This window comes from Pimephales promelas, chromosome 8, assembly GCF_988280905.1.
Source record: "Pimephales promelas chromosome 8, fPimPro1.hap1.1, whole genome shotgun sequence".
In the NCBI taxonomy this organism is placed as follows: Eukaryota; Metazoa; Chordata; class Actinopteri; order Cypriniformes; family Leuciscidae; genus Pimephales; species Pimephales promelas.
Genome location: NC_142776.1, coordinates 6,406,946 through 6,420,688, shown reverse-complemented (window position 1 = coordinate 6,420,688; position 13,743 = coordinate 6,406,946). Strand labels below are relative to the sequence as shown.

The 13,743-nt window shown below is 35.4% G+C and overlaps 1 protein-coding gene across 3 annotated transcripts in view; it reads left to right on the top strand.

The window, feature by feature from the left end:
- The first annotated feature begins 3,960 nt into the window (after positions 1 to 3,960).
- myh11a (myosin, heavy chain 11a, smooth muscle) overlaps positions 3,961 to 13,743 on the top strand; it is a 33,366-nt gene continuing 23,583 nt past the window's right edge. For all 3 annotated transcript variants that reach the window (XM_039663800.2, XM_039663799.2, XM_039663801.2), the window contains exons 1-4: positions 3,961 to 4,108; positions 8,545 to 8,907; positions 9,849 to 10,005; positions 13,604 to 13,631. In XM_039663800.2, the coding sequence (XP_039519734.2) occupies positions 8,566 to 8,907; positions 9,849 to 10,005; positions 13,604 to 13,631 (527 nt within the window). In that variant the 5' untranslated portion in view covers positions 3,961 to 4,108; positions 8,545 to 8,565. The remainder of the gene's footprint in view (positions 4,109 to 8,544; positions 8,908 to 9,848; positions 10,006 to 13,603; positions 13,632 to 13,743) is intronic.

Here is a 13,743-nt window from a genome sequence, read left to right as displayed (position 1 = left end):
TTGCAGTAAAATAACAGCGTTATTTTTTGTACACATATCTGTTACTGATTTTAACAACATTAGCAATGACAATTATGCACGTTTTGGTCATTTCAGCAGTCTGGGTTGAAAATGGTAAGCTAATCTTAAGATAAGTGCTTTGAGTCTTCATCTTAAAATGGGAGTACATTAACAAGCCTAGATTTTCAGATAGCTTCATGAGTCTTTCTGATAAATCCCTCGGTCCTTGAACTTTGAACATTCTTTCTTTTGATTGGTTTTCATCCTTCACTCTCTTTTCATCTTGCCAAAGCCAACATATCTAGGAATGACATTTGAACTACAGTTTCTTGTTTAAGCTACTCTCTTAGCGAACCTTTGACTGATTAATTGTCTGTATCATCAGAAAGTACTTGTACTTCGAAAGACAAAAATAATTCTTTAATTTCTTAAGTGCTTCTACTGAGAAACTTAAGAATCGCAGTTGTTTTGTAGTACTATGTTTGGTTTTCTTTCACCTTAAAACAGCGCAGCTCACAAACATTGTAAACATCATCTGTTGCCAAGTTCTTCAAGTTTCCACTTATTCCTTAAAAGGTAAGTCACCTCATACTCACTCAATACTTCACTTGATATCTTTTTTGCACTTATTATTATCATCACAGATAAGGGGTAATAAAGCGATTCGTTGGAAGCTTGATGAAATTTTCCCAGTGCATTGTCTTGGTACATTTTCTTTCAGTAAAAGGTTATCAACAGATAGATCATGTGAAATATTTTGCAGCCAAATATTTGCTTGCTCTCCCGCTGCTAACTGCATTCCAAAAGGGACAAATATATCCAAACATGTATGACTCTCTAAAATGGTGTTTACATCTATACTTGGGATTTCTTTCTGAACTGAAAATATAGAGGTTGTAGATAACAGATATTTGTTCTTCTTTGTTTAAAAGAAGTTTTTAATTCACTATACATGTAATTTCCTGAGTTAGTATCTATGGGTACACACCTTGTAAGATTTTGTCTAGGGTGTTGACATTCCATTTTACTAATGTAGGCAAATCTTAATGCTCCAGTTACTGGGAACGGCTTCACTCCAAGTGAGTTTTTGGATGAGTCTCAGGAGACGAACAGCATGTGCCTCACTTAGCTTTAATCTAGCACATATTTCCCGTTCCCTCCTCTCCTTTAGACACACTGTCTGTCAGGACTAATTCCTGATAGAGTGTTCTTCCACTAAGGGCACAGCTGAAGAGGACTTCAGAACTGGTATAAGTCTGCATATTGTAATTTCTTTCCTACATTTTATTGGTTTTCACTTATTGAAAATAAGGAATTGTTTAGCAAAACTATAAATTCGGTAAGCATTAACTACACTGTAAAAATGAATGTGCTTTATCTAATCTGTGGCAACAGATTACAAGCAATATTATTAATTAAATTAATCAAATTAGAATTGAATAAAAATTAATCAAATTATTCCTCAAATGTTAACCATTTAAAATGAGTAAAGTTTATACCAAAAAAATGAAACAAAAATATCTGAATAACAGACGGATGTCAAAGAATAATTAAGAAATCTTTATTTATATTGCCAACATTGTTAACAAGCACAACAAACACTGATCACCATAATGGCAACTTAAATGTACGTTTTTTTGTAAGTTTTAGTCATTTTTAATGGTTAACTTTTAAGGAATTAATTTTAATAATTAATCAATTCTAATTTGTTCAATTGAATTAAAAATATTGCTTGTAATTAAACTGTTGCCCCATTTTTTTTTTAAATTTTTTTTTGAATAATAAAGCGCATTATTTTTTTACAGTGTATACCCTCATGAGTCTTGACTTTCTTATGGAAAGGGAAGTTTAGAAAAATATTGTTGCTGCACTCCCAACAGTACAACACAGTATAATGAAAAAATTGACCTTACAAGGCACCGTATTTCAAGTCTTTCAAAGACATACAAGATCTTTGTGTGCATTGTTATTCACTGATAATCTTCTCTTCTGCCATGGTTTTCCAATGTCTTTTGTGTTCGAGAATATTCAAATACAGCGCACTCAAGACCAATCATTGTTTCTTCATGATCACCTAACCTAAAAAAGGAGCATATTTGAAAGCTTTGATGAAAATATTTTAAGTATGGCTTCATAACGCTTGGAATAGTGCACAATTAGTCGCACAAACTATTTTGTAATTTTGGTCACCAGTTACGTTCACTCTATGGAAAAGAGCAGCTTGGACATATCTCAAAATATCTGTTTCTACAGTGGGATACAGCATGAGCAGGTGCAATACCTCACATTCCTTAATTGGTATAGTCTTTGCCGGAATGAGAGTCTGCAGTCCCCCGAAGTTTATTGTTGGTGAGTAAACAGTCAAAAGATATCCCAATGAAAGCCTATTTGTCTTAACAATGACACTGCTGTTGCACCATATTTAGTCACTCGATCCAAGTCTTTCGGTGTTCCCTTCTAAACACAGAATACAGTCGAGATTCCAGGCAGACCCCATTGTCCTTATATGGCACAACAGAGACCTAGAGTTGTGCATCTCCCTCTCTCACTTTCACTCTCACCATCTGTCTCCAAGACACTCTCTCTACCTCCCTTCCTTCCCTTTGCACATCCAGTAAAGCTTGATGCTGACCAGTGACAGAGGCGCTTCTTTCTCTGCAGGCATTGTTTTCTCCTCCATCTCTCTTTTGGACCGCAGCAAGGCCTCGAAGCATACCAGCCACGGTCCTGTTCCCTGAAACATCACAGACGTGATTTACTGGACGCAATATGATGTTGTCCTTATATAGGAAGTTCCATTAGATAGCAAGGAGCCCGTTGTGGGAATGGAGGGGACGGAATGTGATGTGCGTAGTGATAAGGGTCCCAAAAAGGATCTCAGGGGATTCGCCTCGTCCAGATGTGGCGTATAGCATGTAGTCTAGGCTGGGGAATCTCTGCTTTCTTGTTTCGCTCCTTCTGTTTCTTTCCTCTAGTAGTCCTTGACAGCTCCTGCCATTCACTTTCATTGAATGGAAGAAGAGAGCAGTTTAAACATATACTGCAAAACATCTGTGTTTCTACAAGAGAGGCATATGGTTTTGGAATAAGATTGGGATACAAAAAAAATTTAATACAGAATTAAAAAACTGGGTGAACCTTTTTAAATCAGTAACTTTTCATTTGCCACAAATATTTGTGTTGTGCAACTAAATTTGCATTAAAATATATAATTTAATATGAATTACATTTTTAAAACTATACAAAGAATTGGATCATTCTAATCAAAATTGTGTGAAAATCATTTAAATATTTGTTTAAAAAAATGTCACCATTGTTGCCTCATTTCAACCACAAGCAATTTTGTCCGTTATTATTTTCCCCCCTCAAGTTAGTGTATAGCTACAACTGTATCAATGAAATAAGCATGCTTAAGATGAAATTTGAGACCCAATGTGTGAAGAACTGAAAAAAAATCAATGTTATGTTACGTGTCATTTCCAGTCAAGCTTTCAATTTGTAATATTATGCAAAAAGGCTAATTTATTGAATATTAAACATGATGTGTTTTAAGTAGGCTAAAATAATAAAATGCATGAAATCAGAATTAGCGAGCACAAATCACACATCAAATCTGTGTAATTTTATTCCAAAAATAACATTTATTACCATCATATAATGATATTAAGATTATGTTATTTGAGATGTGTGTTTAATTCAAGGCGTTTCTGCTTAAGCAAAAATATGAGCGGAGCATTAGACCGTGCACTGATGAATTCCTGTTAACTTTCATTTCTCTTTTTTTCATCATTAGTGCCTTCTGAAAACTTAGCACTTACTCTAATCGGACTTTTGTAACATTTAAGTGTTTCACATAGTGTTGAAACAGGACATTTAAATGGATGCGACCGAAAAGACTATCTTTCACCTGAAATGTCAAAACGCACTGACCAATAACAACGCGGATCGATTGTGAGGCCCCGCCCACTCCATCCGCATCTCCGTTTAAATGATGTTCTCATACTTTTCTGTCTAATTTGGACTGTTCGTCTTTGGAGTAGCCTACCTCACTGTCGCAGGACTCTCCAAACCCTAACTTTCCAAATCGCGGCATTTCTTCATCAGCCTTGTGAGTATGCAGCGATATTACTAATATTTCATTATATAATTCATTGCACTCTTTCCGATAGTCTACTGTGAATCATCTGACTGAATGCCAGTAGGTTAAGTTGAAACAGTGTCAAGTGTGTAAAAAAATGCTTTGGTTCTGAGCTGTGTGAGAAAAACAGTAGGCTAATAATTCACTGAATCTCGAAACTGTCAACATGTAATAACTTTGAAATATGTGTTTGACAGTTGTTCATTCAGTTATTTTATGCCACCATTAAACTGATATTTTACCTAAAATTAAAATTTTGTCAACATTAACTCACCGTCATATTATTCCAAACTTGACTGTAAAACTATTTTTTTTTTTCCATTGAAACATAAAAATATATTAATGTCAGGATGTTGGTTCCTGACAGCCTCAGTCACCATTCACTTTCATTGCATCTGTTTTCCATACAACGAAAGTGAATGGTGACTGTCATTCTACTTCTAGTGGGTCTGGAACAGAATGAAGATGAGTAAATGATGACAGAATCGTATTTTATTGCACAAAGCAAAGTGTTTCAACAACTCGTACATCTCTGACTTTCTATTCAAAACATCATTATAAAGTAGGCTATCTTGTGAACACATGCCTATTCATCCATTAATGCATAAGTTTGACTTCAGCTGAGTCTGTCATAGGAAATGGTTGAAGAAAGTGCGTAGAATGAGAGAAGCAGTGAGCTTGACAAACCAAAGAGTTTCCTGTTCTCCAAATATGGTTGTCAAATGCAGCTTTCTGCTGAAGATTGTGGTGAACAGCAGACTGAGTCAACTGACTGTCCTCTCGTTTCCCATTGAAGTGATGACATGCATAGACCGACGGCAGCAAACCATAGAAAATAGTGTGATGAAGTCTTTGAAGAAGAATTGTGATCTTGTAAAGTGCAGGGGAAGTAGTCATTGACTGTCATCACTTATCCGTTAATGTCTTGATCAGTAACATTAACATTGTTAAGAGGCATTCTGAAAGAGTAATGGGTGTAATTTTGGAAATTTAAAGAGATAATCACCTAAACTGTATTACCATATAGAATAAAAGACAATTACTCATCTGCCATGTCTCTCCAAAAAACTGCTGGCTTGTTTTCAACCCATATTTGGGTCAAATATGGACAAACCCAACCTTTGGTTTAGGTTTAAACTGTTTAATTTAAACCAATGGTTGGGTTTGTCCATTATGGACATTTTTTTTCTTTCGTTTATGGAATTTTTAAAGAATAATTTGTTCACTTGTCTCTATAACATAAAAGTAACTGAGCTGTAAAGGGATACAAAAGCATATGTATCATACATGTGACCCATACAACTCATGCAGTGGAATTCACTTTTTTCACAAGTCTTAAAGGTTTATTTCATTTACTGGGAAAACAATCCTTTATGTGTGCCTTTTATAAATCTATATAAATCAAACCGTTGAATTACATTGCTTGGATACATTTCTGACAGCTTTTTTGGGGAATATCTTTTATAATAATGATAAAAGGTGTGTGCGTGTAGCAGAAGTGAGTTTTAATCTGGCTTTGCAGAAAAAGGAAGTTTAACAGTTATATTGGTTAGATCGTTTTTTACCAGTTTACTTGGTTTACTAGGTGTGTTTTTGGCTTTAGCAAATTTGTGTTATAGGCTGGTTACCTACTTGTCACTCTAATGATTTAACACATTTCTGCATCACCTGACAGACTACTTGAACTCTTGTTTCTTAAAACCAGTAGCTGGACTACTGTCTTAACAGTTTAATCCACTCTTATCAAACAATCAATGTGTGTTTTGGTGAAAAAAGGCCTTCATGGGTATTAATGGCAACATGTTGTTTAAATGTGGCTGAACTTGGAAGCATTATATTCAGTATATGTTGTCATTGCAACAGCTTTAAAGCGTCTCCCGTTGACCTGGTTTGAACATCCATCTCAATATAAACGTTAATAAAAGAGACTGAAATTACACAGCTGCTCATGAGAAAAAGAAAACCATATGGGTGGAATGAAAAAAAAAGATGAGGAGGAGTAGAGAAGAGAGGAGGAAACTTTTCACAGGACCGGGGGTCACAAAAATCCACCCGCACAACATGGTCACATGATTTTCTGGGCTATAGGCCCACTTGAACACAGGCCAAGGGCCCTGATTTTTGCTACCTTTTAGTTCTGCCATGCAAGAAAATGTCAGATTTTTTTTTTTTTTTTTTTAATAAAACGCATCCTTACATTTTTAAGGTAGGATTTGCAGTATGTTTGCAGTTGAGCTCCTGATCCATGAAAATCTCATTGAAAACTCGAAGAGTCTAAAGTGCTGAAATGAAGGAGCATCCCCCCAAAAAATGGGGCTGTGAATTTCTCAGGACACAGGAAATTCCCACTTTTAATTAAATCAGCTTATCATAGAGAAACTTTGTTTGTTTGTCTCGCTCCCAAACGATTACAGGACATTTAAATGACCCTTTTCCCTCCGTTGTTTTTTCAATGGATGTTTTTTGTCGTCATTTGGACAAAAGAATGTGGATTGAAAAACTGGTGGAGCAGTTAAGAGATTTGCATTTCAGAAACTCTCAATATTGCATCTTTTAAGCATGTTAATGTTGTATAGTCTTTTTTCTACATCACAAACTGAGCAAGTGCAACACTGGTTTTAGATATTATGCAAATTTCTTGCAAATTTGCTGCTAGCTATACACTGTAAAAAAAAATATATTTTCAAGACTTGTTATCACAACATTTTTTCTTTTGTCAAATCAACTTAAATAATGTATGTATTTAGTTGAGATAACTTATTATTTTGAGCTTCTGGTGATTAAATTAATCTCCATTGTATTAACTCAATTTTTCCAGTTAAATCAACTTAAAATTTTAAGGCAACCAGGTTACTTACTTTTTTAAGTTAAACCAACAAAATGGTGGGTTGTTTCAACCCACATTTGCGTCAAATATGGACAAACCCAAATGTTGGGTTAAAAATGTAACTAAAAAAATGTACAATTGAAAGTGAAAGTTGAAGCTGGATTAAAATTTTAAATTATAACATTTGGGTTTGTCCATATTTGACCCGAATTTGGTTTAAAACAACCCAGTATTGTTTAGAGTGAATTTTAAAATGTAATTCTGCAGTTTTTATTATTATTATTATTATTATTAAAGTTACAGTATCATTTCAGTAAGTGGGTACAATATGTTCCTGTTTTTGTTAGGCTATTAGACCATACAATGTATAAACAATAGGTTATAAACGGAGGAGGAAATCGGTTCATATCTAAGGCGTATAGCTCGGATATTGTTTCCCGAAATTGCTTTTAAAGCTCTGTGCTCCAAAGCTGCACCTGCTGTTTGCCAACTGTACTGTACTCGAAAATACTTGTGTAAACTTCCCTATATCAGCCACCCAGAGGAAAAGAAGGGTGGGGGAAAGTGGCAGGAAAATTAGACCCCCACCAGCCTCTGACTGTCCCTGCCTAATGTTATCATTTTGGAGTAAACTGTGAGTCCGACTGGAGGCATACTATTCCCTATAAGGGCTTTGTTTGGGAGTTCACTTGCTTCTGCTGTTTAGGTCGACAGAGCGTCCACTGACTCAAAGGCAGCCTTATATGGTCATTGCAGCACGGGACCACAGCTGAACACCAAAAGAAACAAGAAAAACAGCATTTGCTGTGGAGATTATCACATCATCATATATGTTTTTCCCAGTGGGATATGTTTTGCACAGTTTTTGGTCAGACTGAGGGATTGTTTGATCAATACTGACAACATTTTTGATATTTCCCAGGCATTTTTCGCATCCTTTCATCTAAATGATGTCCCCTGTGACCTGTGTAATGTTTGTTTAGGAAGAGGGTTTGTTTGATTGGTGAACTTGGCAACTTAGTACACTGTGGCAAAAGTGAATTGCAACCACATCCAAAAATCATCCATAAAGTGTTACATATTCCATTGGCACTGTCTAATGACTTTAGATGACTCTCTAATCAGATTCGGTTTTGAGTTACATTAATCACTTAAATGGCAGCCTATATTTTCAATATAAAATGGTGACTTACTGTATGATTTCACAAAAACTTTGTCGTTTAGTTGCTCACATCTTACCTCACACTCTTTCACCAAAGCGTCATGCTGGAATTTGTGTATGCTTACTGTGAACAGTAAAGCCTGATTTCTTTAATTTGATTTACCATCTCAACCAATGATTTTGAAGTGGTAAATATCAAATATTGGAGCTGACAGTTTGCCTATCAAAAATATAACTCTTAAAACTGTCTAATATTTTCAAATATCAGATATTGGGAATGGGCAATTTGGTCATACTTCTTTATTGGGACCTCAATGTCTGTGGTGCTAACTAGTCTATTGCACAAATCCAATATTGTGGCCAATATTGTGCAAGAAAACATTGTGTTTAAAATCTGTTTTCCTCTTAAATTTGTAGATATTTTAACCCAGCGCCAAAATGACGAAAAAGGGCTTGAGTGAGGACGAGAAATTCCTTTACACGGACAAAGACTTCATTAACAGCCCCGTCGCACAGGCAGACTGGACCGCCAAAAAGCTGGTGTGGGTCCCCTCTGAGAAACATGGTTTTGAGTCGGCCAGCATCAAAGAGGAACATGGTGATGAGGTCCTGGTGGAGCTGGTGGACAACGGAAAGAAAATCACAGTCAACAAGGATGACATCCAGAAGATGAACCCACCCAAGTTCAGCAAGGTGGAGGATATGGCGGAGCTCACCTGCCTGAATGAAGCTTCTGTTTTGCACAACCTGAGGGAGAGATACTACTCGGGGCTCATCTATGTAAGTATGTCACTGTGCTTTTAAATCATATTAAAAGTAATCATAATTGCTTAGTAAATTATAATAAACATGCTCTCTAATTTATAAATTTGACTTAGGGTCAGTGGTTGACGTGACTTTTTTTCATTAAAAATACATTTTAATCCAATTCATACATACAGTGACTTCAATACACCTTATTTTAAATTTCTAAACTAAAAATATCAGAGTGATACAGCTGACAAGATATCATAAAAGCCAGATTGAAAGGATGAAATGCTTGTACCTCTGCACAATTTTATTTTTGATACTCGATTTTGATACGTATATATCACACTGTACACTCTCGTGTATTCAAGGTGAAAAATATGTTATTTTTTTTACTTGATGGTTACATTTTTAGAGTCATTAATATGTTGAAAATGTTTCAAGCTCAAATGAAACCAACATATATAGGAGTATATTTTGTATTAATATTTTTTATTAACTATCTTGGACACTCATATTTGTCATTGACCCCCTGCTGACATTACTATTACATCACATTGCGTTACATTTTATTATCAGCCAATGCATAACATTTAAAAATAACTTTATTGTGACCGAACCAATCCAAAATAATCTTGCTTAAAATGGCATTGAGAATTTGCAGTATCTAATGCACTTAAGTGTAAGAAAGAGGAAGTATACATTCCCCAAGAGTGAGAGGTTTACATAACCACAGGCCTCCAAACTATGCTTTTCCAAACCATTAGTTTACGACATTTTGCTCTGAGGAAATCTTGGGGAAAAGAGTCTTCCATATGGAACATGCATTGCCTAAGCTTTCAAATATTATGATGAGTAAAATATATACAGACTTAATCCTAACTTTGTGCAGCCATGTTTCCTTGTTGTCATTTACCTGATGGATTCATAACACTTCATATACAGTGGAAAATTGAGACGTTATCTTTCTTCAGACATACTCTGGGCTGTTTTGTGTGGTGGTGAACCCCTATAAAATGCTGCCAATCTACTCTGAGAAGATCATTGATATGTACAAAGGCAAAAAGCGCCACGAGGTCCCTCCCCATATCTACTCCATCACGGACAACGCCTATAGGAACATGATGCAAGGTAAGGCCTGCACTGCTGGACCTTGCTTCTCTTTAGATCTGAATGTTTGGATTTCACAATAGCCTTTGTCGGAAACTTAAAACGCAAGTGAATCCGGAAGACATTTTTATTTCACTAACTGACAACAGAACAGTGTAGAGTGTCTTTATAACAACGAATGTCATTTGTGTTTGTTGAAATGGAGTGTGACAGCTCTTGTTAACAGGTCCGTTAGTGGTGTGAGGGGGGTGCATGCACATATGTGCCAGCAGGTCACACATCTAATGCCATTTGAAACACTTTCTAAATAATTAAAACAGCTGTTGTTACCCACAGACGTTTGAAGCTATTAGTGAGGGAAATTAGGTGCTAAATGAAAAGAAGAAAAACCACAAGATATCTTACACCCCAAGTCTTACAGCTTTTAGAAGTGTTGCTAATGAAGTTGTTGATGCATCAGTTTAACGAGATAGATGAGTGCTCAAGAAAACAAAAACTTTTTGCAAAGTTTGCAATGGAAAATTTCAGAAACTGTTATCTCATGCGAAACAGTTAAACTTTCAAAACAAATTGCTTTCAAAAAGCAGAAGTAAGAAGGTGTGCTGTCACGCTGTTCCTCAAGAGTAATTCTGCTCCGTCCACATTAGACGTGCTGAAAAATCATGCTTAAACCCTGGCTGTAAATGTCCTTATTCATGCAGATCATACCTAAATGTTGTAAACATTTCCTGCTATATGAAGTGAGATGCTAATTTATTGTTCATAGCACAAAATTTGTCCAGTTATAGCACCTATAAACACAGTCAACATCTTTTGATGAAAAATTGAAATCCTGAATTACTCACCCTGATGACCTTCCAAAACTGTAAGACTTTCGTTCATCTTTAAAACACAAATAAAGATCTTTTTGATGGAATATGAGATATTTCTGAGCCTCCTTTGACAGATAGGGGAGAGCAGGGCACAACCTAACGGATTTTGGCTCAATTAAATAAAAAATAATTAGGTTAGATTAATATTTTTTCACACAAGCAACATATACATCTCAGCTACAAGCAAACCCTTCATTTTTTTTCTAGGACCTACCATTTTTGTACAGTTACATTGAAAGTGACAGAAGTGCAAATGTTACAACTTACCCCATTTGCAGGGTTAATTGTAACAGAGAGAGGACACATAATTCAGCACTATTTTATTTGTATAGTTTGATATTGTTTGTGCCTCTGTACAGATACTGTAGATATCCATACATTCATCCCTCATCCAATCATCCTTCTATTATGGATCAATATCATGGATAGAGACATAGAAAAGGGCTGCACAGTTTTGCAATAAATAATAATAAATAAAATCATAATGCATTGCAATTGAATTTGATTTGTGTGTGGCAGCTGCATGTAAAAATATTATTATTAATAATACTAATAGTAATAATAATACAAATGAGCTTAAAATCTAAATTTAAAGGGTTTATTGCATTAAAAACAGGCCATATTTTTAATAAATAAGCAAGCGATCAATGCATAGTAAACTAAATTTTAAACATTTTAAAGTCCAACAAAGAAATGTTTTTCACTATATAACCCAAATCACAGTTTTATGTGAACGATTAGGATGATTTTCAGATCATTGTGAAGAAAAAACCCTAGGCAACAACATCCATTAGTCAAAAGTCTTCTGGACGCATATTTAGTATGTGTTTTGTGACCGTATTTCAGAAACTTTCATTTTTAGTTTTTACAATAACCACGCATAAACAATATTCTCTCAAAAATACAAACATTTACATACATGTTGCTCATATATTATGGTAGCCCTGTTTCTGCTAAATATAGTGTAATTTCAGTTGTGCATAAGCAACTGAAAAAAGTACTAATGTTAGGACATGTCAGAACATCTCAAGGACCCCAAAAACACATTAGTGCTCAGAGGGTTAAATGTATAACGAATTAAGGTCCGTGTTTCATTTGACCCCAGGTTAGGTTGTGCCCCGCGCTCCCTATACTGAAATTTGGACTAAACCGCTAAATTCGTATGGATTAAAAGTACAAACTCTTTTTGAAGTTTTTTAGCTGTCAATGGAGGGACAGAAAACTCTCAGATTTCATCAAAAAGGTCTTCATTTGTGTTCCGAAGATAAAAAAAAGTCTTATGGGTCTAGCATGTTTTGAGGGCTTCCTGTGGTAGCAATATCTTGAACTGTTACACTCAGTGACATGAGTAAAAATCCAGCATGATCAAGTGTTCACATTCCTGCTCAGGGGCTTAAACTGATCTTCCTTTGAAGTCCAGCAGGGTTTCCATGCTCAACCAAGTGTGAAATGGGGTAACCTTGTCGGAAATCAAAACTTTAAGAGCCCTTATTGGATGGAATGGAAAATAATAGAAAAGATTTGAAGTATGGCATACTTATATTATGGCATATATTGGATTTGATTTGAATGCATAACTTTCTACAAGCTTGGATAAAACAATACCTGTGCATCTTGCTTTTTGTCAAACAGTCTGGCTGAGGTGCAGTTTCCCCATCGGTGTGTTTAGATTTGGTTTTCTGCGTCCCGGATGCCTCGATTTGTGCCTTAATTAGGAAGAAACAAGGGAACAGACTCCATGTTGTATGTGGAAACCTGCCCAGCTTAAGTCATATCCAAAATGAGCAATGATTATTCTTTGTGTTTACAACAGAAGAAGCTTCTATAGTACATGAGCAGAACCGGTGAGCTCACATTCAGCTGATTAGCTGGTTGGGCGTCCGTCCAGTCTCCAGGATCATAGATAAGAAACTTCATTGGCTTAGAATTGGTTAGAAAGGATCGCATTTTTTAAATTTTATTTTATTTTTTATAATAAAAAATGTCTTTTTTTATTTCATTCTGTGGTGTACGGTTAGGATCAGAAAACCATAAATGGAGCCAAGATCATTTGAGAAGGTTTTCAGTTTCTAAATTTAGCAGGATGAATCAATGATTGTCCCATTGCTGAACTCACTGAGAATTGTGTTGCATCTCCCAAGAATAGTGGAGTCAGTTTTTCTTTCTCTGCAAATCAAATTTCTGCACTAAAACATCAAAGATGATTAGATTATGTGTATTATTCGATGTTGTAATGTTAATGGAATTTGATCTTACAGTTCATATGCCTTGACTTAAAGTGACCGTGAAATCAAAATCGACAAGTCTTGGGTTTTTTTTATGGAATATTCTTGCATTATTTATTATAAATGATTTATCCATGCACATAATTATGTACTCTTGTAACTTTTAATCAAATTAACTTCCCCTCCCTTTTGCAGTGACATCTCAGCTCTTCTCTGATGATGTGTTTACTGGCGTGAGGGCGGGGCAACCTGTCAATCACATTAGATTGACCAATAGCAAACCACAACGATCCAATCAATTTTTTTAAGCCATTTCATTTGAATAATAGAGAAGAAAAGACTATCGCAACTTCGAGTTCATGCCGATTTTAAGAAAAAAGATTTTTTTTCTTGGCTTAAAAGCAGACCATATGTATTTCATGATGTTCAAAAATGATATGATATATTCTCTTGCAGTTTCCATGAGCAACAGCCTGACAGTTACCCTTGGGCCGCTGTAATGTCTGTCTTTTCTTTCTACAGATCGAGAGGACCAGTCTATTCTTTGCACGTGAGTTTTTTCATTGTTTTATTTCCATCACTGCAGTAACTGCTTTTAGTCTAACTGGCTTTTAAAGGGATAGTTCACTTTGAAATTAATTTTTGATATGTTACATCAAGGG